This window comes from Fundulus heteroclitus, chromosome 5 (genome assembly GCF_011125445.2).
Source record: "Fundulus heteroclitus isolate FHET01 chromosome 5, MU-UCD_Fhet_4.1, whole genome shotgun sequence".
Taxonomy (NCBI): domain Eukaryota; kingdom Metazoa; phylum Chordata; class Actinopteri; order Cyprinodontiformes; family Fundulidae; genus Fundulus; species Fundulus heteroclitus.
The window spans coordinates 25,785,244-25,810,624 of NC_046365.1; the positions used below are offsets into that span (position 1 = coordinate 25,785,244).

Below are 25,381 nucleotides of genomic sequence, written 5' to 3' on the forward strand. Positions count from 1 at the left end.
ACTTCGAAGACCTCCTTAATCTCACCAACACGTCTTCCATTGCGGAAGCAGAGCCTGAGGACTCTGGGTCAGGTTCTCCCATCTCTGGTGCTGACATTGCCGAGGTTGTTAAAAAGCTCCTCGGTGGCAAGGCCCCAGGGGTGGATGAGGTTCGTCCGGAGTACCTTAAGGCTCTGGATGTTGTGGGGCTGTGTTGGTTAACGCGGCTCTGCAACATTGCGTGGACATCGGGGGCAGTTCCCCTGGATTGGCAGACTGGTGTGGTGGTCCCCCTATTTAAAAAGGGGGACCGGAGAGTGTGTTCCAACTACAGGGGAATCACACTCTTAAGCCTCCCTGGTAAGGTCTATTCAGGGGTTCTGGAAAGGAGGGTCCGTCGGATAGTCGAATCTCGGATTCAGGAAGAGCAGTGTGGTTTTCGTCCTGGCCGTGCAACACTGGACCAGCTCTATACCCTCAGCAGGATTCTGGAGGGGGCATGGGAGTTTGCCCAACCAGTCTACATGTGCTTTGTGGATCTGGAGAAGGCATTCGACCGTGTCCCCCGAGGGATCCTGTGGGGGGTACTCCGGGAGTATGGAGTACCGGGCCCTTTAATAAGGGCTGTCAGGTCTCTGTACGACCGGTGTCAGAGTCTGGTCCGCATTGCCGGCAGTAAGTCGGACTCGTTTCCGGTGAGAGTTGGACTCCGCCAAGGCTGCCCTTTGTCACCGATTCTATTCATAACTTTTATGGACAGAATTTCTAGGCGCAGCCAAGGTGTTGAGGGGATCCGTTTTGGTGGCCTTAGGATTGCGTCTCTGCTATTCGCGGATGACGTGGTCCTATTGGCTTCATCAGGGCGTGATCTACAGCTCTCACTGGAGCGGTTCGCAGCCGAGTGCGAAGCCTCCAAATCCGAGACCATGGTCTTGAACCGGAAAAGGGTAGAGTGCCTTCTCCGGGTTGGGGAGGATGTGCTGCCCCTAGTGGAGGAGTTCAAGTATCTTGGGGTCTTGTTCACGAATGAGGGGAGGATGGAGCGGGAGATCGACAGGCGGATTGGTGCAGCGTCTGCTGTGAAGCGGGCGCTGTACCGATCCGTTGTGGTGAAGAGAGAGCTGAGCCAAAAGGCGAAGCTCTCGATTTACCGGTCGATCTACGTTCCTACCCTCATCTATGGTCACAAGCTTTGGGTCGTGACCGAAAGAACGAGATCCCGGATACAAGCGGCTGAAATGAGTTTTCTCCGTAGTGTGTCTGGGCTCTCCCTTAGAGATAGGGTGAGGAGCTCAGTCATCCAGGGAGGACTCAGAGTAGAGCCGCTGCTCCTCCACATCGAGAGGAGCCAGTTGAGGTGGCTCGGGCATCTGGTCAGGATGCCTCCTGGACGCCTCCCTGGTGAGGTGTTCCGGGCACGTCCCACCGGGAGGAGGCCCAGGGGAAGACCCAGGACACGCTGGAGGGACTATGTCTCCCGGCTGGCCTGGGAGCGCCTTGGGATTCCTCCTGAGGAGCTGGCCCAAGTGGCCGGGGAGAGGGACGTCTGGACCCCGGATAAGCGGAAGAAGACGGACGGAGTTATCTAGTTTTTCATTAGTTTAGCTGCACCTGCCCTCGTCTCCCTGTTTTGCTTAGTTTCATAGTTTTTCTTTAGGTTTTGGTCCCCTTCCTAGTGTTCTGGTTTGTTTCGGTTTTCTAGCTTTAGCCCCTGTAGTACCTATTTGGCCCAGTAGTTTTCTGTTTAGCCCTGTTTTTTAGTTCAGGTCTTAGTTCCGTATTTGTTCTAAGTTTTGTTGTTTTATCCCCTTAATGTCTGTGTGTCTTAGTTCCTGCGCTGTCTGGGTTCCTGCGCTGTCTGGGTTCCTGTGCTGTCTGGGTTCCTGCGCTCTCTGGGTTCCTGCGCTCTCTGGGTTCCTGCACTGGATAGGTTCCAGCGCTTTAAAAAGGTCCCTGCGCTCTTAAAGGGTCCCTGTGCTTTAAAAAGGTCCCTGCGCTCTTAAAAGGTCCCTACGCTCTTAAAGGGTCCCTGCACTCTTAAAAGGTCCCTGCACTCTTAAAAGGTCCCTGCACTCTTTTAGGTCTCTGCGCTTTCCAAGGTCCCTACGCTTCACTTTTCCTGTTTCCTTATCTTAGTTTTGCCCAGTTAGGTTAGTCTAGTCCTCTCTAGCCCTCCATGGTTTTCGTTTCGCTTGTTTTCCCCAGGTGTCGCTGTTCTGTTTCCCCTGTCTCCTAGTGTTCAGGTTTCGTGTTCCCGGCGTGTTAGGACACCCCTGACCCCTGTAGATTTCATGTTCCCGGCGTGTTAGGACGCCCCTGACCCCTGTAGATTTTGTGTTCCCGGCGTGTAAGGACGCCCTCTGACCCCTGTAGATTTTGTGTTCCCGGCGTGTTAAGACGCCCTCTGACTCCTAGTTCTTTGATTTCGTGTTCCCGGCGTGTTAGGACGCCCTCTGACTCCTAGTCTTTAGATTTCTTGTTCCCGGCGTGTTAGGACGCCCTCTGGTCCCTGGTATTTTAGAAATTCCCCTCAAGCCCCGGCAATTTCTTCCCTTGCGCCCCGGCGTTTCCCTCACGCCCTGGCGATCTTTCCCTAGCACCCCGGCATTTCCCTCACGCCCCGGCGAGTTTCTCCCTTGCGCCCCGGTGTTTACCTCACGCCCTGGCGATCTTTTCTCTAACGCCCCGGCGTTTCCCTCACGCCCCGGCGTTTACCTCATGCCCTGGCGATCTTTTCTCTAACGCCCCGGCGGTGCACCCGTTCCTTCCCTTTGGCGCTGTGTTGCGCCCGTTCCTTCCCTTTGGAGCTGTGTTGCGCCCGTTCCTTTCCTTTGGCGCTGTGTTGCGCCCGTTTCTTCCCCCTGGCGCTGTGTTGCGCTCGCTCTTTTCCCTGGCGCTGTCAAGTGCCGCGCTTTGGTTGTGTTCTGGCACGTCTGTGTTCTCTAGCCCCTTTGGTCCCTCCGTGTTTCTTGGCACCTTTAGTTCCTCCATGTTTCCTAGCCCCTTTGGTTCCCCGTGTTCTCTAGCCCCTTGGTTCCCCAGTGTTCTCTAACTCCTTGGTTCCCCAGTGTTCTCTAGCCCTTGGTTCCCCAGCGTTCTCTAGCCCCTTGGTTCCCCAGTGTTCTCTAGCCCCTTGGCTCCCCAGTGCTCTCTAGCCCCTTGGTTCCCCAGTGTTCTCTAGCCCCTTGGTTCCCCAGTGTTCTTGACCTTTTGGTTCCTTAGTTTCCTGTTCCATCGTGTCTGTCTGCACCTGTCCCCCCGCCTTGGTTCCCGGTCAGTCAAGTTTTGGTTTTGTGTGGCTGCGCTGCTGGCTTCAGTTTCTTCGTCTTCATCCTGGTCTCGTCCCTGGTCCTGCAGCAGCCCAGCTCCTCTCTGTCTCATGGACTCTGTACCTGCCAGTCAGCTCCTGCATCATTCACCTCCGCCTGGTAACAACTCTGGTTCCTCCTGTCACCACCATCCACCTGCAATAAACTCTCTTAAATCCTACTCTGTGTGTGCGTGCTGTGTCCGGGTTCATCCTCGACTAAATCCTGACAGTACCTGCATATATTTTAAAGTGAGGTTGAATAAGAATTATCTTATCTTTATATACCACTTTATATACCTTTAGCATTTGGGCGCACGTGAATTTTTTTTTCTTTAATGGTGCATGACAATAGTGCTAATGTCTGCATCACAAACCATCAATGTTTATATCATTTAGATTACATTTTGCCATGATTTTGTATATTGATAAAGTAACATATGTGATAAAGTATTATATGTGGAGTTTATTTAATTTGCATGCCACAGGAATGTTTATGGCATATGTGATATCTGTGGCTGAGTATCTTAACTGGAGATCAGATCATAAGACATACGCAAAAATAAAAAAAGTAATAACCAGACTCTGGATCACTGATCTCTATTTATTCACTGGATATCCGATTGGCCGTTGGTAGTACACATTGCTATGAAGTCACCAGCCGCCATATTGGTACTCCCTAGTTACAACCAGTCAGAACGTAAATCATACGAGCTCAACACCATTGAACAGCGATGATTTTCTCATTTTCAGGGGGGCTTTAGACTTTTAAAATAAAGATAAATTCATTACTTTGACACACACTTGCTGTTTCATAGCATCAGAAGATTATTGTAATTTATGGTATAAATAGGCACATCACATTGCATATTCAGTATGAAGTCTATAATATAACATATACAAATCTATCAGATATTTGTATATGTGCTCCATTAACACAGAATACCATATCCTGTGATAATGGTGCATAATAATACTGTACTTGGATATTAAGAATATCACACACACACACACACACACGGATGCCAAAAGTGCTAAATTGATGATGTGCATGTAATATACATGTATTGATTGCCTTGTTATGGTAATTACAAATTACACATAATTTCAAGATTTTACATCAAGACTGCATTACTAGTACATGTCTGTTAATGAGTATTTTTCTATTTGCAAATTGTGCATGCATGATGCCATATACTTTTATGCTGTGTCTGGGCATTAGCCTTTTTATCTGACATAGATTTACAATAGAGCTAAATTAATGAACCAATTTAATCACTCCACAGAGCTTCAGTTTGTACACTAGCAAAATCACATAAATTTGCAAAACAACAGGCAACTTCAAATTTCGTATTTTGCTTTCTGCTCATAGTTACAAGAGTTTGAGAATTTATGCATGTATGCAAAGTATGTATGCACACACGTACGCAAATACACACATACACTATCCAGTGATTGAATACCTTTAATAATATAAGTTGCACATGTAGTTCTAATTCAGATTCAAATATGCATACATATGTATATAAAATATATTCCAGCATTTTACGTAAATTAACTTTCAGAAATTTTATAAAAATATATCAAAATGGTGTTTGCATACTGGTGCTTGAAGCGGATGAGTTTTGAAAACTGTTTGCGTATCTTGCAACCTTTAATTATGGATGTATGTTCCCGTGCGATGTGATGCATCCTGATCTTGATGTAACTAGCACATATGTACTTGATCAGAACAAAAACATGGCTGCAATCAGGTGGTGTGTCAAACATGTGTTCATACAGTTCCGCAAACACTCCCTTGCAGCCAAATGCTACACACGTCGGCAAGTTTATGGTGCAACTCCGTGACAGTAGGGAGTACTAAGATGGGGAAGGTGATTTCAGGCTTTTGAACAATCGGATATCCAGAGAATAAATAGAGATCAGTGCTCTGGACCAAAGATTCAGCCACGGCAGGTCAGTGACATTTCAATAAGCTTTATTAAAAGATAAACAAGCGCAGGCACTCGGGGCTCTCTGCTTGTGTTTGGGCTGGAACCCCTGGAGGCAGAGAGACAGGTTAGTGACCAGCGATGGCAGGCGTGACACTGTAAGAAGAGCTGGATCACTAACCTGACTGAGGGAGCTTGCGGTGCTGAAGCAATTGAGCGGCTGATAGGCAGGCAGCCCGCTCAGGGCTTTCCAAGAGCGTTATCCAGAGGAGTTCAGGGTTCGGTATCAGGAGACAGAGATCCAGCGGCGGCACAGAGAGAAGATCCGACAGTCGGGTCCAGGTTCGGTCAGGGTTCGTTAATTGGCGGCTCAGAGAGTTAAAGAAGTCAGGAGGGTTCCAGTACTCTCAGGCTAACTGATTCAGGGGTTCAGACGGGCAATCCAGGTCGAATGGGTTCCAGGGTCCAAAGGCCAACAGAACAGGTTTTAGGCAGGCAGACAGTCAGAACAGGATTGGACAGGCTCAGAATCAGAAGGCAGATTCAGGTCGGGCAACAGACAAGCAGACAGGCTTGGAAACAGGATGGCTGGAAAGTTCTCACCAGTTGGCTCAAGACGATCTGGCACTGGTGGCCGGGGTGACAGCAGATTATATGGAGGTGGAAACAGGTGGAACCTGTGAAAAATGATTGCAATTTATCAGTCAATTTATGTGGGAGGTCTGTAATAACGGCGGAAGTGTAATCTTTATTTGCTTAATCCTCCTTATTTTAATGCCTTTGTTTTTTTTCTCCTTTCTTTTCAGTAAGTCAATATACGGACAAATTACAAAAGGATTGCTGTTTGGATGGTATGAAGGAATCTCCTGTATCATACAGCTGTAAGAGGCGTGTTCAGTACATTGTGGATGGTCCATCATGCGAGCAGGCCTTCCTGCATTGCTGCGAAGAGATGCAAAAGCAGAGAGATGACATGAAGGTGGAAGTCCTACACCTAGCTCGCAGTAAGATATTACCACAAAAAATAGTCGTACTTGCATTTGATTCTTAGTGTCATTATAAATAATATATTCAAAATAAAAATGGCAGTTGTTTTTTATTTCTTCCCAAGACGAGATAGATGGTGGTTACATTGACAGAAAGGATATAATAAGTCGCACCAAGTTCCCTGAAAGTTGGCTTTGGAGAGATATCCAACTGAGATGCCCTACCAATGACCCCAAATGGTAAGAACATCAACTCAAAAAATGTCTCGCTACAGTTACATTTTATCTTACCAAAATCATATTTTCCTTTTCTTTCAGTAAAACTGTGACTTTCACAAATCCGGAACCATTTCCAGACACAATCACAACCTGGCAGTTGACTGGCATCAGTCTGTCAAGAACTCATGGTGCGGCTGGGCGGTCTGCACAGCTTGCTTTTGTCATTTTTAAAATAATTTTATGCTGTTGAAGTAAAATTCCAAAGACTTATCAAATTATTAATTTAAAAATATTTATAGTTACATGTTATTCCAATATAACCATTTAAGTTTTTAACTTCTGACTTGTGAAATGGTCTCTTAGACCTCCCTGATTATAATGATAAAAATGGGACAACTGCATATATGTCTACTGCACACATGAATCATGTAAAATAGAAACCAGTTTATTAAAGATTGATTATTATTATTATTATTATTATTATTATTATTATTTATGTTATTATTCATGTTATTATTATCATTGTCTTTTGCATCATTAAAGGTCTCTGTGTGGCCAAACCATTAGAGGCCATAGTCTGGAAGCCATTCTTTGTTGACCTCAGGCTGCCCTACTCCGCCGTTCAAGGAGAGCAGCTGGAAATTAAGGCAATTCTCCACAACTACAACAACCATCCCATAACTGTGAGTTTGAGCTGTTCCTTTTTAAAAATGCATGTGTCACATGCAGTGTGAAGGTGTTTAAATGGTATGCATTCCAATATTCGAATTATGACAATTTACTTGTATCCTGATACTCAGTGAACCAATTCTAAACCATTGTGGAAGTTTCTGCATTTTTCATTCTTTGTCTCCACTTTGCTTTAAATATTTGACTGTTTTGTCTTCCCAACTCTCCATCTCAATCTGCTTTAAAGGTCCGCATTGAGTTTAAAGAGGAAGACCATGTCTGCAGTGCAGCTTACAAAAAAAAATGGTTTCGAGATGAGGTCGAGGTTGGAGCCCAAACTACGAGATCTGTACCATTTGTCATTATTCCCATGAAGCACGGATCTTTTCCTATTGAGATCAAAGCATCTGTTAAAGGTTTTCAGGGGCTCTTTGATGGAATTAAGAAGACTTTCCGTGTGGTGGTAAGAGAGACAAATGCAATGGTTTGCTCTATCCTGTTATTATGCTGATCCACTTGTAAAGATATCCTTTCCACCCCAAATCACTTTTTGATTATAATCTTCATCTTAAGGTAGTGTAAAAAACCAAAACTACCTGTAAAACCTAAGGGTGATCTTAGAACACCCAAAGGCCTGAGGTTTTCCTGAATAACAACATGAAAAAATAACTGAATAATTGATTTCTCATCGTTTGTAGCAAATACAAACGAAATTTGAAACTTACTTTAAAATGACCCATCTTCAATAAGGTAAATAAATACTTAATATACGTCCCCTTAAACGGTTTAATACTCACTAGTTCCTCTCCTCACCACGGACCCTCCCCAACAGGAGCCAACGTTACCGTTGAGTTTGCTGCCGGTTGCGGCTCGCTGCTGCTGCTGCAGTTGAGAAGTCACTTTTGGTAACTTTGAGAGCAGCTTTCTACTTATCTCCTTCTTTCTTTTCAGCACCACTAGGGTAGAGTATTTCCTTTATATTTCTTTTATTTTCTCTTCTCTCTTCTTCTCTCCTCGTCTCGCGCCGTTTGTTTTCAAATGGTTTGCTGCCGTCTGCCTAGACCTTTCTGCACATGCGCAGCAAATGGACTGATCCAATGTAGTGGAGACTGTAGGGGGGGGGGGGGGGGGGTCGAGACACACTTAATATAAAAAGCATTCTGGTGGCATTTTAGCAAAAGAATTTTAATCAAAAACGTAATTAATGTGCACAAATAAGTAATAGCTGTATTAACCATACATGTAAAAGGAGTTTTAGGGGGCCCCCAGGAACTTGGGGGCCCTAGGCAACTGCCTGGTTTTGCCTAATGGTAAATCCGCCCCTGAACACTATAATAACAATAATGAGAAAAAGCAAGGGAGGTACTACATAGTTTCGAGCAGTAACAGACATTCCATTAAAAATGTCCCACCAATGATGTGCAGATGCTCCATTAACTTAGCCGCATGCAAAACCTGTCCTTGGGCCATAAATGTAGACACCTTTAAGCTGGAAATGTTGGACCTGTGTGATTCAATTAAGCAATTTATTTCCATAGACTCATTCAATGCGCATTTGAACCGATCCAGGGAGATAGTGAAATTGGTTAATTGATAGGTCACGTTATTCCAACTCCAGATGTATACATTATATAAACATCCAACGAAAGGCACCTGAGGTAATTGAGGATGACTCTTTATTGTTGCTCTAGCTGGTTCATGATTCCAATCACATAACACCTTGTCTCCGGTTAACATTGGTTAAGATGTCCTTGTTGTACTATGCATACCACCCCTTTATCAGCAGTCTTGCATAGATCCAGGTCATAGGTGTAGTTTTTCTGTGGGTCAAACCAATCACCATCCAGTTTCAAAAACCAATACCCCTGTACAGTCACTACGGGCAATATATAATAATGACAGACTGTAGTACTATTGGTAACATCATATTGTGTCCAATGACCTTCACATATAGTAGCATTACAATAGGTCTTTTGTGGTTCTAGTTGTAACCAACTATTACTACTAATGTTCCATAGGTGTCTCCATTCGTGGAAATTTCCTATAATAACCACACGCTTAAACCGTTCTTATTGCATGTGAACGTGCATCATTTGTGCATTACATACCGTCCAGTTCAAAGCTATAGAAATGTCCGTTAACACTTCTGCTGTCATGTTTCACATCTTTATTTGCCAGTTCAGTTCTGTTTTTTTTTTTTTTTTTTTTTTTCCCAGTGTCCTGTCTAGCAATGTGGCAATAGGAATTGATGTCTCAATGCCAGATAGAGCTCGACAGATTTTGCTTTCACAAGTGGAGCGAACAGCTTTCGCCATAGTGCTCTGCTTGATTTATGCATGTAAATAGCTTTATTGTGATTCCTGCAGGGCGAATTTCAAATTATATGGACACTACAATGGGAGAGTAAAGGAAGAACAAGAAGAGAAAAAAAAGGGAAGAGGTGAAAGAAAGAAGAGATAAAAGGGAGAGAGTGATAAAACATTCTCCATCTGCTCCATCACCTGGAAAGAGAGATGCAAAAAGAACAGCACAACCAACAGACATAAAGCAACAGATACAATCGAATAACACCTAGGTGCCATTGCTAAATCTTATGTACTATTATATAAAGGTATACTATGCAACCAGGGTTGATTTTCCAGCGAGGCTCCCCCCAGAGGGCGAAAGTAAAAGTGCACTGTCATAAAGATGCTCAGCTGTTCTGGTTTCTCCGTCAAGCCAGGCGCGGTTGTTTTGAGCTTAGCAGACAGGCGAATGCAACGAAAAGTCGAAAAAACGGCAGTACAAACAATGACTAACACAGTGAAAGTATGAACATCAGGGTTTCCCGGAGCGCTATCTTGGCTTATTAATTTTTTTATTTTTTTTAATGTTGGCGAGGTGGTAGCGTGAGTTTGGCGAGGCAGCCGCCTCGCCAACATTAAAAAAAATAAAAAAATTAATAATAATAATAATAATAATAATAATAATAATAATAATTTTAAAAAAACTCGATATGCTTGCATGTTTATTTGACGTTAGCACGCGGTTCTTTGTTGTTGCTTTCGCGCGTGCATATAGTGAATGGCAGGGCAAAAACACATGGAGTTCTCGCCGTAAAGCAAGACCGACTCTCGCGGTCTTGCACGAGACTTCGGAGCCTGTGGGTGCGGGCCGAGGGCTCTTGCAATTGCAAGTACGGTATTTCCCCCACAGACCACCAGGGCGGCCGAGAAAACCTTTGTTCGACCTGAAATGACTCATTTAATCATCCAAAACGGTATGGAACACATTAATTAACTGAAAAATGTTGCTTAGTATGCCTTTAAGCTGACATGTGTAAAGTGAAACCTGAAAAAAGAAAGTGAAAGAACATAAATAAATAAATAAATTACAGGCTTTCTGTATATAAGTGAACACTTAATACCTGGAACCCTGCACCTGTGGGAGACGACCCCGAGGAAATCCCCCAGCCACCGCAATGCCGATGCCCCCAAGAGCCGCGGGGACGAGCCCGTGGGCTCCGCCGGCAGCCAGACCCGCTGAAGTGGTCCCGGCCATGGGCCCTGAGAGCCAGAGGCCCCAGGGGCGCCCCGCCCCCGTGGCCAGTTCAGTTCTTTAAGGAAGATCTTTGCAGTTTCTTCCTGTGATGTTACAACAGTAGGCATCCACATTCCAACCTGATGAACAGCTCTTGATCAGAATCAGATTCAGAATCAAGTTTAATCGCCAAGTGGGTTTGCACATACAAGGAATTTGACTTGGTGTTGATGGTGCAGGCAAAAATAAGAATACAATAAAATAAAATTAAATTGAATAAAATGGATATATATACAGAAGCTATATACACTCAGTAACTGTGCGTTAATGTAACGCAGAACCTTGTAAGTCCTGAACGGGGGAGAGAGAGAGAGAGTGTCCAGTGTCACAGGTGGCTCTTGGCCTTGTTGATAAGACCGGTAGCAGATGGGAAAAAACTGTTTTTGTGGCATGAGGTTTTAGTCCTGATGGACCGCAGCCTCCTGCCAGAGGAAAGTGTCTAAAATAGTCTGTGCCTGGGGTGCGAGGGATCAGCCAAAATCTTCCCTGCACGCCTCAGAGTCCTGGAGGCATACAGGTCCTGGAGAGATGGAAGATTGCAGCCAATCACCTTCTCTGCAGACCTGATGACACGCTGCAGTCTGCCCTGGTCCTTAGCGGTGGCACGAGCGTACCAGATGGTGATGGAGGAGGTGAGGATTGACTCAATGATGCAGGAGTAGAACTGCACCATCATTGTCCTTGGCAGGTTGAATTTCTTCAGCTGCCGTAGGAAGTACATCCTCTGCTTGGCTTTTTTGGTGAGGGAGTTGATGTTCAGCTCCCACTTTAGGTCCTGGGAGATGATAGCTCCCAGAAAGCGGAAAGACTCCACAGTGTCAATGGTGGAGTCACAGAGGGTGATAATGCATGCCGTCCCGTGTTTAATAATATAGTTCTTGTTACTTTATTGTCAAAAGTGTTGGAAACACTTAACACAGTACCTGTTCCACCAAGCAAAGTGTTCATATTGGCACAAACCCCTCCTTGAAACCACTTTAACGTTACATCCCTTGAAGACTACTGGTATGCTTCTTACACGCCACCGAGAGCATGTGTAGTCATCCTGGATTCCGTTGCACATGCTGTCTCCCCATCCCAGTTTATACGGCTGAACCACTTCTCTCAGGATCCGGCCTGGTGCTTCTGCCCAACAGAGGTGTGTCAGCAGGACCATGGCAGGGAGGACACGGAGGATGATGGCCCCAGATCCTGCACCAGCCCTGTGCTGCCTCCCACGGTTTGGGACGTCCGCCATCGCGCTGTCCCTCCGGTTGTCCAATCAGCAGATCCCACGGATCTGAAATCAAAATTAGTACTGCTATAAGACAAAATAATTTAATTAGTTTTCTCTTACATAACATTTATCAATTTTTTCCTCCCCTGAGTAAAATACTGACACTGTTGCATCATTCCCTTGTGAAATGATTTCAGCTGGTCTAGGTGGACCATTTTCTTGTCTCACCCAAACTTTGGCTCCTGGTTTATCTGTTGAGCCAAACCCCCCTGTTCCTCTTACAGTGATATTAGTGGGGGCAGCCACCCCTTGAACCTCTGTCATTATACAGGGTTTAACTAGCAGTTGTGCTAGTTTTTCTTCTTTCTCAATTACCAGGGATTTTCTCCTTGATAATCCCCATCAATCACTCCAGCTTGTATTGTCATTAACAGCTGAGGCCTGCAGCTCCACAGGCCCGGACATCATCTTTCCCAATGACACAGCTTGTTGTTTGGCTTTCTCAGCCAAATCTAATGCTCTTTGCTGTGCTTCTTCCCAAATACAATTTTCTTTTTCAGGCACTTTTTTAGAATTGGATTGACCACATCCTTGTGCCATAAAATGATAAATTCTAGCCAATAATGAGCTAAATCGCAAATCTTAATGCCCTGATGTTTACACAATGTATAAACAAATGTGTAAGTAAATTTCATCCTGAAATGTTTTTTTAACTCCTGTATTAAGCATTTACATATACATTAATACATTTTCCATTCAGATAAAATCACAAGTTTTATTGTTCATTTATTTTTACTCTCTTATACACACATATAATCCTGAGCGGCACCTCAGTTTGTCAAATGCAGAGACAGTAAGTCTGCCCCTGGAGCAATTGGCCTATTATTCAATTGGGCCACTGCTTGCATCAATTTAGGTTTCCCATCTATCAAGTCATGATTATCAGACACATTTTTTTTCAAGGATTCTTTCAACAGCCCATTCATTTACAATCAGCCCAGCAGCTTGCAGGTAATATGGAATGTGATAAATCCATTCCACCTGTCGTTACTGTCCTTTTTCTGATGTTGACATGATTCACACTGCTAGATGGCTGTTTTAATGTTATCTGTTTTCAAATCAACACCCCTGTACTGGTGTTGACATGCACTTTCTCCTTAATGTCTTTTCACAATTTTTTCCCCAAACTTCTTTGTTCTAAATTTTCCAAAACCTTTTAAACAACCTCGGAAAAAGGTTTAAAGACACTTTATCTTTTTTTTTTTTTTTTTAGCAAACAAAACAAAACTCATGTGTTGGATGAATTGCCTTTCGGTTAAGATGTCTAAATTTTCCAAAACCTTTTAAACAACCTCGGAAAAAGGTTTAAAGACACTTTATCCTTTTTTTTTTTGGCATTGCCTCTCGCAACATCTGGGCCAAAGGATTTAATGGATTCAGCCCAGCACTAAATCCAGCACAGTTAACTTTTATGTCTTTCTTTTGACATCTTTGTTTCAACTCAGCACCAGATAACCCATTAATCTCTCTGCTGCAGGCACCCTAGCACTTATGAGTGCCTTCCATAACATAAAACATGACGGACCCTGTTCATTTCTCCTGGTCCGTTTGCGGCCCGCAAACCTAAGTTTGTTGACCTTCTGGGGTGCGTTCCTCTCGCTCGCCCCATTTTCCCAGATTGCGCAGCTCCATAATTCTAGTTTTAATAATTTTCATCGAGGCATCTGGAGCTCCCAGCATCACAGTAAGCATAGCTGATCGATAATGCTGTAGAGCAGTTCTATTGTTTTTTTTTTAATGTTTCAAACAAATGTCCAATTCTCTGCCAAAAAGCCAGCAACTTTTCCTAACTTCTAACCTGTCTCCTGCGCCTAATATACTGTTTTACTATACGTTTTAACAAAATCTCACCGTAATAACCGTTTTTTATTTATTTTTTTCAATATAACTGCCTTGACCAGCTGTTGTTTGCACGCAGAACTCTATCCAGCAAGGGGGGGGGGGGCATAAAATCTTCAATCTGTCCTCCCACTGATATCCATGCTCCCACTGATATCCATGCTGCACAATCCTATTGATTTTCACGAATATCCTGATTAAACGCTCCCTCCATGCTGAACACTTTTACTTGTTTCTCGAGAGTTAACTCAAAACTCCAGTAATTTTCCACCTTAAGTCTCTTACGCTCAGGAACTATTCTCAGCTCCCTAATACGCATAAATCTACACACACATAAAACTACTCACAGACAAAGTCCCATTTACACACACACTCCGCGGATTCAAGCACACTCCTTTACTCATTCACACACAATGAACCCATTTTAACCGACAGGATATGACAAAAACAACATATCAGACAGACAGCTTGCGCTTTTTCCTAAGGAACTTTTTGTTTCTTTCTTGTTACCACAGACACCCTAGCTACATCTTTACTGCAACACTAGTTATCTGTTCCAGCTGGTTACTCAACATTTTCAGATGCTGTCGACACAGCGACTCAGCAGATTACAGCTCTATCATTTCCTGCTTGTGTTTTAACTGCTGAATTTTTAATTGTTGGCCGGCTTCATACTATTGTTTCAATGCAGTGGCACAGATCCACAAACGCCACTGCAATCTGGTCACCGGAGCCTTTTTTTTTTGTACTTTAATTTTCTGCAACACTGCCAATAAGTCTTTGGGTCCTGCTGCCTGCAGTGGACCACCCCACGGTTCCGGTCTTCCTCCACTACCGCGCACACCCAGCACTATCTCCTTAAAAAGAAGCTGTTCCCACCTCGGGATTATCTTCACTTCCATATTTGTATATTGCAGTCTCTTCTCAATCCTGCCAACAACGCCAAAATGTTTTATGAAATTTTTATTCAGGTCCGGAAGAGATCGGCAAGACGCAAATGAAAACACAAACACTATTTCTATTAGGATAATAGTGCCCATATTTAACAAACAAACAGCAAGCACTTCGCACATGCAAAGTAGCAAGCACTTCTAAAACACTATTCCTGGCAGAATAACTATGTCCTTCATTATTCCCACAGAATATAGCAACACAAACAGCAAGCACTTCACACACACAAAGTAGCAAGCACTTAAAGCAACATGCTTTCAAACAGGCGTGATGTTCCATCCCTTACCATGGTACAGGACTGTAAAGTCAGTCAGTCCGGTTAGAGCGACATCAACGCGGCTGGGCATCCTACCACGGCAGACTTCATCGACTGAGGGCGGTTCCCTCCTTTTTATACCCATAACATGTTTCCAAAACAAAAAACATTCCCAACATCTCAGCAGTGTGTGAAGCAAAATAACATTGCGAACTCAGAATACAGAATCAGTCTTTCCCACAACACATTGTCATAGGTTCCCACCCCAAGTTAAAACAAGTTATAGCAAAATTACACATGTTGTTCTTAGTTTTATGTGAGCAACATAATAACAGGCATGAGCATATATGTTGCTCTTAGTTTAAAACTAACCAGGTTTTCCCAAAATACATTGTCAAAGAACAAAAATAATTCTTTAATATATAAACATTCCTCTGCTAAACTTACAATAAACTTTTAAAATGAAGGCAGTGTTGGTTAATTATGTCTTTGCCAGCTCTGTCTCAAAATATTCCCTCACTTGAGAATTTTTTGATGATGAATTTTAAAATGGATTTCTTGTGGTAAAATTTTGGTTAGGCCTAAATCTTTATTTTATCTTTATGTCTTGGTTACACTAGACACCCAGAGTTGTAATTCATTAAATACAAGGTTTTCCCTTCTTGATTTTTTTTCTAGCCTCAAGGTGTGCAAGTGACAGAATCAACAAAAGTAACACTATATCCTGCTGGAAAAGGTACACTTAGACCACTGCAATATCCTAATTGTAATGTTTAGTTTCCCATTTTTTTAACCTTTTGTCTTGACGTCTCATCTCATAGGCGGCAGACAAGTGGAAATTATTAACAGTAACATTTCCATGGCCCATCTGGTTCCAAGTACACCTATGAACACCCTAATCTCTTTGACAGGTGAGAGAAAGTAGTATGTACAAAAACTAATTATATTGGATTCAATTGTATCCATATAATGTTGCAGCAGTAAATGTTCTCTAAAGAACATTTACTAAAGAAGTCAAGTTATTTGTAGCGACTCAATACGAGTGTATTGCTCTTGTAACAATGTGCTACATCAATTCCCACCAGATTTTACCTAGAGCAGAAGGGTGGAGATGAAAAGTATTTTTTTGACCATGTCCCCAAGTAGATGATAAACCATATACAGACCATAAACTTGACTATTTAAGAAGTTGTTAAAGATCTAATTATTAGTGAAATCTTTCCCATAATCTTCATCCCATTGGAAGATCATCAGTGATAGAATGCAAGCCTAAAGGACCTTGCAGTTTAAAACATAATGCTAGTAGCCAGTGACGTCTCTGTCATGATAATTTAAGTGGGGCACAAAAACTCAACACCTGTTAGCGGCAACTACTTTTTTGTGATGCATACAACTTGACTTTGATCAATTTTAAATTAAACAGATAAATGAGCATAAACCAACACACTAGAAAATCCATGTTATATAAGCTAAATGTAATTCAATTTGTATACATAAAATTACAAATAAAGCCTCACTAACATTATTATTTTTTTGAACAGAAAACATTCACATCAATCCTTTAATGAGTGAACAAGGACAACCACAAAGACAAGATTAAATTAATATTTCTTTCTGTTTCCATTTTCTAATGTTTTGTGTTGTTTAAATTGTTCTACATTTCATTCCAACTGTCTTTTACTTACTTTTATTCTGTTTTCATTTATTTTTATTTTGTCTTAATCGTGTATAGCACTTTGCATTGTCCTTTGTATTGAAATGTGCTATACAAATAAATGACCCTTGCCTAGATACCCGGCACAACGTAAATGTAACGTGCAATTCAAATATTTTGATTGGATGATCTGTGTTGGGCATGCGCACTGTAATCCCCTATTTTCATCATTTAAACAAATGTTGGTGGGCCCCAAAATCAAGGCCCCCTTAAGTCGATTTAGCCTACTGACCTCGTCATTATTTTGGCAGACTTAGATATATGGACACAAATTTTTATTTAATAGAATTATTTTGTTTTTTTGGGTTTTTTTTACAATACTGCTCTATAAAAAACAATCCTGTCCCACTGATTATTGTGAACATAGAGCTCCAAAGCGCCATCCTGTGGGGCCTGGCTCTACTAGCCCCATATGCAGAGACGCCAGGGATAGTAGCACAGATAGCTGGAGATGCATGTGTCCGTTTGCCAATGACAAAATTCTGGTAAAAACCTTTTTACTTTGTAAACACAGGAATCGGGCAGATGAATTCGTTGTTGGATAATGCCATTAGTGGGGAGTCTATGGGTACTCTAATCAACGAGCCTCGTGGTTGTGGAGAGCAGAACATGGCCGCCATGACCCTGCCTGTCATTGCTGCCATTTATTTGGACAAAACCAACCAATGGGAAGCTGTGGGCTTTGAAAAGCGCAACGAAGCTATACAATACATTAAGACTGGTAAGTTGTATAGACCCCTTTTTAGGCCCAGATACAAAAAGAAATTGTTACCTGCAATATATTAAACAAAAAATGTTTAATACACCTCGTAGATTTCCTTAAATTTCAGTTTCATGTGATAGGTAAATATTAATTAAGTGTTTTTGTTGACTTTTTTGCAGGCTACAGAAAGCAACTTAAATATCATAAACCTGATGGATCTTTTGCTATTTTTCCAGAGTCTAAAAGCACCACCTGGTGAGATACACACTTGATGCCACATTTTAACCCCTTAGTGGTCACGGGGACATTGCTGTCCTTGCGGAAAGTATTTCTGACTTCTAAGCATTGTGGTTTTTGCTGTAGGCTTCTATTTTAAAGATTCTGGTCTCAAAATGGTTGTCACCAACTTGGTGTTTGTGGGCACCAAGTAGCCTATGAGAACCACACGTGGCGCCCACAAGCAGAATCCACCAGTGAGCTGCATCTTAAACATTATTTTTTCACATTACTCTTCTTGTTTAATCAAACTTGCATTTATATAGATTTAAAAATGAAAAGAGTTATAACAAGGCCCAAAAAAATATTTATTGTACATAAAGTTAAGGTGAACTCCGACTCTTCTAGTTTAAAGATCAGTACTAGTAGTCCTTCATAAGACACAACCTCAATGAAGCAGCCCTCAGTCTCAAAATGGTTGGTGACCCCTGGCTTGGCCCTCCTCCCATGATTGACACCTCTGGTGACCAGTTGCATTGATCTGCAGTTTCCCCAGAACCAATTGTATTACTCATAGGTTATTTCTGAAACTCCCTCCTCCTCCTTTTCATGCATGTTGCTCGGGCCAGTCAGTGCAGACATTCATTCTGAGACATGCAGGTTGTAGCCATTAAAATTATTTTCACATAGATGTATCACCTCTGGGGCTGGATATTTAAATCCCGCCAGTAGTGGCTGTGGGGATTTAAATATCCAGTAGCAAATCAGTGCGCTACACCTAGCACGGGTCTGTGCGTAAAAGCCAATTTTCTGTGTTAGACGTTTATTCTTCCACTACTGTATTTCGGTCATGGGGATAGTGAATCTATGCATAGAACAGGATTCCTCTGGAAAATACCTTTCATTTGAGCCCCCACAGATGTCGCTATGTAGAAGTAAAAAGGAGGTTCAGCCTTTTGAAGCCAGGATCATAATTTAAATGGTTTTGAAATTTTGATTAGTTTTTATTTATATTTAGTTTTGACTTCTGATTTTCAGTTCTATTTTAGTTTTAATTCGTTTTTAGTACTTGTTTGCTAGTTTAGTTTAATTTTTATATTTTGAAAATGTGTAGTTTCAGTTTTGTTTTTATTAGTTTCAGTAATAGTGTTATTCTTTTATGTAATACGACTTATCAGGGGAAATACTGAAAAAAATAAATAGAAAAAGTTGTGTGTAACAAAATCGCAGAAAAAAAATTATAGATTTTGTATAATGCATTATGATAAAGTCACACAAATGAAGACTAAGTAAATTTTCTCTGAAAATTCAAATAATTTTAGTTTTGTAAACTATAATTACACTATCACTTTTCATTGTTGTTGTTGCAAGCTCTTGTTTTAATTTTTATTTCAGTTAACTAAATTTTTTTTCTTCTAGTTTTTGTAATTTTGTTAGTTTAAGTTAACAATAATAACCTTGCTATAGATCTCCATTTTGACACAGTTCGGATACATTAGGATAACTGTTGGCGAACACCTAGTCGTATTCACAGAAAAAAGATCCAGAAGAGTGTTTTATGCTATTAACCTCATATTCGAACCTGTCATAGATAAGACTTGTCTCTTTTGGATCCTCTTTTTTTTAAGGCAGTACTTCCTTGCTTCAGTCTGAAGCTGCATAACGAAGAAAAAAAAGCAAAGCGAGGAAAAAAGCATAATTTATGTGTGTTCCAACTTCAAGAACTAAAAGCTGGTTACCAGCATATAAATTAGACTGCCCAGTTGAAGAAATTTAAGTGTTACCTTTACAAACACACCAAACATCTACTCAAAAGGCTCAAAAAGCACATCTAATTGAATTTGGATTTGCTATTTTAGGCCTTTTTGGTATTTTAGGGGTGACAGTTGAGAATATTTTTAATTAAGTTGATTTACAAGAAAATAATTTTTCTCTGCTGTCCTCTTCTCACCTCTCTACTGGGAAGGCTGACTGCCTATGTTGCCAAGGTGTTTTCCATGGCCACAGGTCATGTGCACATTGATTCCAGCGTGATCTGTGGCGCCATCAAGTTTCTGATTCTTCACACACAGCAACCTGATGGCGTATTTGTGGAAATTGGAGAAGTTTGGGATAAAAATATGATAGTAAGTAAAACTAATACAAATAATGGATCTTAAATAGTGTACCAAACAGAAAACAGAAAAGTTTTGTATCCAATATTGTACAGGGTGATGTGGGCGGTGTAGATTCAGATGCCTCCATGACTGCTTTCTGCCTAATTGCCATGAGGGAGTCAAGTGGAATATGTTCTTCCAGTATTTCTGTGAGTAACCCATCTATACATATAATTGTCTCGTTTTTTTATACTGTGTGTTTGAAACCATTTATTTTATCATAAATTAAAATAATTCATCACATTATAGCTCAGTAATACACTTGGAAACATAGAAAATTATGTATGAGTATAGAAAATTTAATTTTCTATACTCAATGCTTTGGCACGGTGTTGAATTGTTGTTGTTGACTTAACAGCAATTTAAAACAGATGAGTCACATATCTTAACAATGTTTTAAGTAAAGAGACTCTTAAAGTGGGCACATTTAGATTGCTGGGTTTTTGGAAAAGATAAAAAAAGAGCATTATAAAACCTGCTGTCAGTTACAGTTATGCCAAAAAAAATTTCATAGTACTGGCAGATATACATTGAAGATAACTTCCATTTAGTCAGGAAGTTTTTGTCTGATATGAAATAATATAATTTTTGATTATTTATAACCTTCTCAATAATCAATGAAAAAAGATTTATGAGCATGACAACAAGAAAACCCCTTTTATAATTGCTGACTAGCTTTTCGGATGTCTACACTGATATTACGAGAATCACTTTTGGTGATGAGCCCCAAAAATTTGGGGGTTGGAAGGTCTCCTTGCCATCAACCAATCTTTAGCTTCCTTGACAGATTATCTTTCAAATCCAATGTGGGATTCTGATGGGGCCAATCTAAGGCGTTGATATTATGTTCGGTCAGAGCAGACTGGTTGGTAAAATAAAGTTACTTTAACTTTAGGCCAGTCAGGGGTAGGGATAATTTTGGGCCTAGCTGTAGAGTGAATCCGATTAAAGATAAAGTACAGCTGTCCAAGTCAGATTTTCCCAGCATTTGCAAATGTCCATCCTTTGCCGGGAGGTTCTAGCGATTATAATGTGATCTTTTCAACCAGGTCAGGGAACATAGTGAAGACAGTCATCTATTATGAGATATATTGTGAGAACACAGGGATATTACAAACAGTGGCCATTTCCCACAAAATTGAAAATGCTAAGGGAGACTGCAAAGAGACAAAAAAAACCCTGTAAGAGCTGCAAGAACTTTTAATTTCTATCTAGTGTTATCGAAAAATATCATTAGTTGTTACATCAATCAGGCATTTTATGGAAAATAATAAGAGGCTTCTTTGTTTTGGAAGCAGATAGGACCTGGAGTCACAGTGTCTGTGCCCAAAACCCCCAAACTAGTCGGGAGGGGTTGGTCAGTCTGATAAAAGATGGGTCTGCGAAGAAGACGGTAGACAAAAAGGCTGCAATGGCTGAGAGAAGGACGTGGTTAACATAATGAAACTAAGCTTCTGTTTTTCTTTGTTTCTTTGGAATTCCAAATGAAATAAATATGCATATTTTAAATGTTTGCCCATGATAATTGTTTCTCCTTTACTATCAAATCTTTAACCGGGGTAAGACAGGCCTTCAGAAATAAGCAGGAGCAGGCCCATATTAATTTCAACACTAGACATGTTTGTGGGCTACTTTGACAACAACTTTCTGTGATGTCTAGATAAAGTAGTCGAGTTTTAAGATAAAAGTCCTTTTGGAGTTTTAGGTGGTAGCTTCAATAAAGTGTGTATTTGTTTCTTTAAAGATATAAAAGTATTTTATTTCATCCATATTTTCCCCTAAAGATATTATTGTTAGAGAAATGTGAATGTAATCATTTTATTTTCATTAAGTTACAGGCATTTGGTCTGTTTCAAGAGCTGGCTTGCAGGAATGTTTTGTTGTTTTAACTTCAGACAGGGAGAACAAAAGGTTCTCCCAGATAAGGAATGTCTTGCCTTATCCAGCTGTGAATCTCGCAGGTGACTGATTACTTACCTCAATAAACCTGCACCCCTCTTTTAATGCCGACCCACATGTAACCTCCTGATCCTTCTTTGAAGGCCGACAATCAAGGCAGAAAGACAGAGGTAGCCCGGCGGAGATGAGCCAGACTGTCAGGGAGCGCTGTTCTCCGTTTTGGCTCCTCTGCCCTTGTCATGATTTGGGTTTTGTTATAGTTTATGTTGGTTTTTTTAATTAGTTCACTCTCCTGTCTTAGTATTAGCTCTGGTTTTTATTATTTGCTTATGTTCTGTTTGGTCTTTATGTTGATTTTGGTTCTGGATTAGTCTAGTTTAATTTCTGTTTTGGTTTAGTAATTCTCTCCATGTAATCAATTCTGTCTTAGGTTTAGGTTATGTATTAGTTTTGGTTAATGGAATAGTTTGAGTTTTAATGTGGTTTGATTTTGTACTTTCTTCTGGCCTGCTCTGATCAGTTCTGTCACCAGCCTTTATTCAAATCACCTGCCAGCATTCTTTTGTCTTCCTGTCACTCCCCTTCACCAGTCACTATCCAATCAGCTTCAGTTTACTTCCAGCCATTTTGTCCCCCCTTGATCAGCTCCACCCATTCTGGTAATTAGTTTCACTCTGTTCACCTGCTCACTCCCCTACTTATATCTGCCTCTGTCTTCTGCACTCTGCCAGATCATTGTCCTTTGTGCCCTTGGTGAGTTTTGTCCAGCATTCCCTTTTTGGTTTGTCCTGTCGATATTACCCAATTGCCTCCGGATTTCTGAGCCAGCCTGAACCCCGTACCTGATTTTTCCTGCCCTGTTCTGACTGCTTACTCGTTTTTCTTCCCTTGGATTATCCCTGTTGTATCCCTGCCTGTTTTGGACTGCCTATCGTGTACCGGATTTTGGACTGTAATTCTGACCACTGAGTTTTGCCTGCCCCTGTATTGTTTAAGATCGCCTCCATTAAAACCTGGTTATTCCACGTACCTCGCTTGTTGTTGGCTGAATACTGGGTCCTCCTGTCTCCGATTCGTGACAGCCCTTCTCTGCAGAAAAGTAACTTGTGTTTTGTGTTGGTTTTTCTCAGACCATAAGGGGTTATTATCATTAACACTATCATTTATTTTTGTTGCTATTGGACAAATTGTATTCTTTTTTCACATCAATGTTGAAAAAAAATCTAAAGTGACCCTACATATTAGCAGGCATGCTTATAATTTGAGATCCACTGTATGTTTCATCATAAATATAGAAAACATAGAAATATAGAAAGCTCTGCAGATAGTGTGCTACAAACACAAATTAAAGTTTTAACATAAGTATACTGAACTTAGAGCTAGTTCTTGCAAGGTGTAAATTGGTACATTACTCAACTTTGTATCACCTTTACTGACTTATTGAAAATAATGTTTTTATATCAACTGTCTTTGCTTTTTAAAAAGAGCCTTCCAAACAGCATTAGAAAAGCAGAAACCTACCTGGAACAGCGACTGGGGAGCCTTACCAACCCTTACGCTGTGGCGCTGACATCATACGCCCTGGCAATGAATAAAAAACTGAACCGAGAGATTCTCTTCAAGTTTGCTGCCCCAGGTGTTATTTCATAATATTTCATGTCAAATCCTCACAATGCAAAGTTTATAAAAATACAGACATAAATAAAGGGAATCTGAAAATTTTCAAGAAGCTCATCACACACAAGGTGTAGTAATAATGTGTTGATGTCTTTCACAGATCGATCTCACTGGCCAGTTCCAAGGGGAATTATTATTACACGGGAGGCCACTGCGTATGCTCTACTTGCACTTGTTAAGAACGAGGTGAGTGTCGTGGCAAATAACAGAATAACACAAAACATGTCAAGTCAATTTTTGTGCACATGCTCTAATTAATTTATGAGTCTTATGGCAAGGATGCATACAGTCAGACATTACCAGGAGGATTTAAACATAAGTCCTTCCCAGCAAGAGTCCCTCCCCTTAAACAGACCATGGCACAGAAGTTTCTCAATTCTTTACACACAAAGACTAACGATGCACCAAAATTTTTTTTAAAAGACATTAGATCGTTTAGCTTGTAGAAGACCCTAGTGGTCAACTCTCTGGGAGTTTTGGGACTAGTCTTTGACTTGTGATATATATGCTTCAAATTTTAGATTAATAATACTTGCATCTAAAGAGGGGTGAGATGAAAATCCAATATAATCCAATTCCCTATCTAACATTTGAGAAATAAATGCCAAAGCAAACTGACCTTTACAATAGTTTTACTTATGTTTGCAATAGTTTGCCACTGCATGGTGACTAATAGACTCAGTGGTGGTTCTAAATTTACCAAGGGGGCCAGGGTGGGGCCAATGTTTTTTCATGAGGGCATTGAAAAAAATAATTAAACCAGGAAAAACTGCAAGATTTTATTGTTTCATATAGGAAGTGAGCTACAGAGCCAGAGAGCCACTTGTGTCTCTGGAACTGCAGGTTGCATACCCCTGAAAACTGGGATCCTAACTCAAAACTCCTTAGGCTAAAAGTGAAAAACATTAATCTTAAGATTAGTATTAAAATAAAAAATGTAAAGGTGAAAAAGTTCTTATCATCATAAGAACTTGATTCAATTTTATGTCTTTTGTACAGGGGCCATAACAGGGGCCTTGACCAGTTCTACAGGGGTACTGGCCTCTGTTGACTCGTCTAAAACCGCCCCTGAATAGACTTTAGTTAAATATTGGATTATAGTTTGAAATCTCTGCTTTTTCAGATCAGATATAAATTGTACTCATAATGTATGCCCATTTCCACCATTTATTATCAGAGATAAATTGTTTCTCAAAATTTTTAGTAGCCTATGCTATAGTATACATTTTTCCAGGTGGAATAATTATTAAAAAGCAAAAACAGGTTCTCTGCTCCCTTTGAATAGAGAGCTGTTTTTTGCATCCATGTTCTGTTCCTGCCTTGTGCTTCAAGGCCCTAATTATTAAATTGTTTGATTATGCATTGTAATTAGTGAATAGACAATCTAAAATTAACTTTTGGCACACAAGGGGCACAGGGGTGGCAGATGTGACCCACATACTGAGGCCTTAGTCATCCATGTGGCTGACCTGAGTTTAACTGGTCTGTGGAACTTTGCTGCATGTTTTACCCCTTTCTCTCAGCCCCCTTGCTGTTAGCCTACTCTCAATAAAATGACCAATATTAGCACAAAAATGACTAAATCTGGATGAAACATTAAACAAAATCCAGCATTGTTTCTTGCATGCTTTTGTCAAAGGCCATTGAAGAAGCAAAACCTATTGTGCGATGGCTCAGCCAACAGCAGAAGGAGAATGGAGGCTATGGATCAACTCAGGTAATACAAAACTGTACATATATAAACAAAGTTATGTCTATAATGTATTTTTTATGATTTAAAATTTTGATTCTGTTTAATCTGTTCTTTTTTTTTTTTACTCTGAATTATATCTTCTTCCCCAGGCTACTGTAATGGTTTACCAAGCAGTGGCAGAGTATGCATCTAATGTGAAAGAACCCCCATTTGATCTTAATGTGGACATAGCAATACAAGGCAGGTCAATGATCAACAAAATAAACTTCAACCATGAAAATCACTACACCACTAGAAGGTCTAAGGTGAGAACACAGATAAACACGTCCTG

General features: G+C 41.0%; 1 protein-coding gene across 2 annotated transcripts in view; it reads left to right on the top strand.

Moving 5' to 3' along the window:
- Positions 1–25,381, top strand: part of LOC105936763 (complement C3) — a 119,051-nt gene that overhangs the window by 65,645 nt on the left and 28,025 nt on the right. For both annotated transcript variants that reach the window (XM_036137295.1, XM_036137294.1), the window contains exons 19-33: positions 6,024–6,221; positions 6,329–6,443; positions 6,522–6,610; positions 6,966–7,105; positions 7,339–7,554; positions 15,671–15,728; positions 15,814–15,903; positions 17,221–17,427; positions 17,589–17,664; positions 19,592–19,751; positions 19,835–19,930; positions 23,166–23,316; positions 23,458–23,543; positions 24,997–25,074; positions 25,200–25,355. In XM_036137295.1, coding sequence (XP_035993188.1) covers positions 6,024–6,221; positions 6,329–6,443; positions 6,522–6,610; positions 6,966–7,105; positions 7,339–7,554; positions 15,671–15,728; positions 15,814–15,903; positions 17,221–17,427; positions 17,589–17,664; positions 19,592–19,751; positions 19,835–19,930; positions 23,166–23,316; positions 23,458–23,543; positions 24,997–25,074; positions 25,200–25,355 — 1,916 coding nt within the window. The remainder of the gene's footprint in view (positions 1–6,023; positions 6,222–6,328; positions 6,444–6,521; positions 6,611–6,965; positions 7,106–7,338; positions 7,555–15,670; positions 15,729–15,813; positions 15,904–17,220; positions 17,428–17,588; positions 17,665–19,591; positions 19,752–19,834; positions 19,931–23,165; positions 23,317–23,457; positions 23,544–24,996; positions 25,075–25,199; positions 25,356–25,381) is intronic.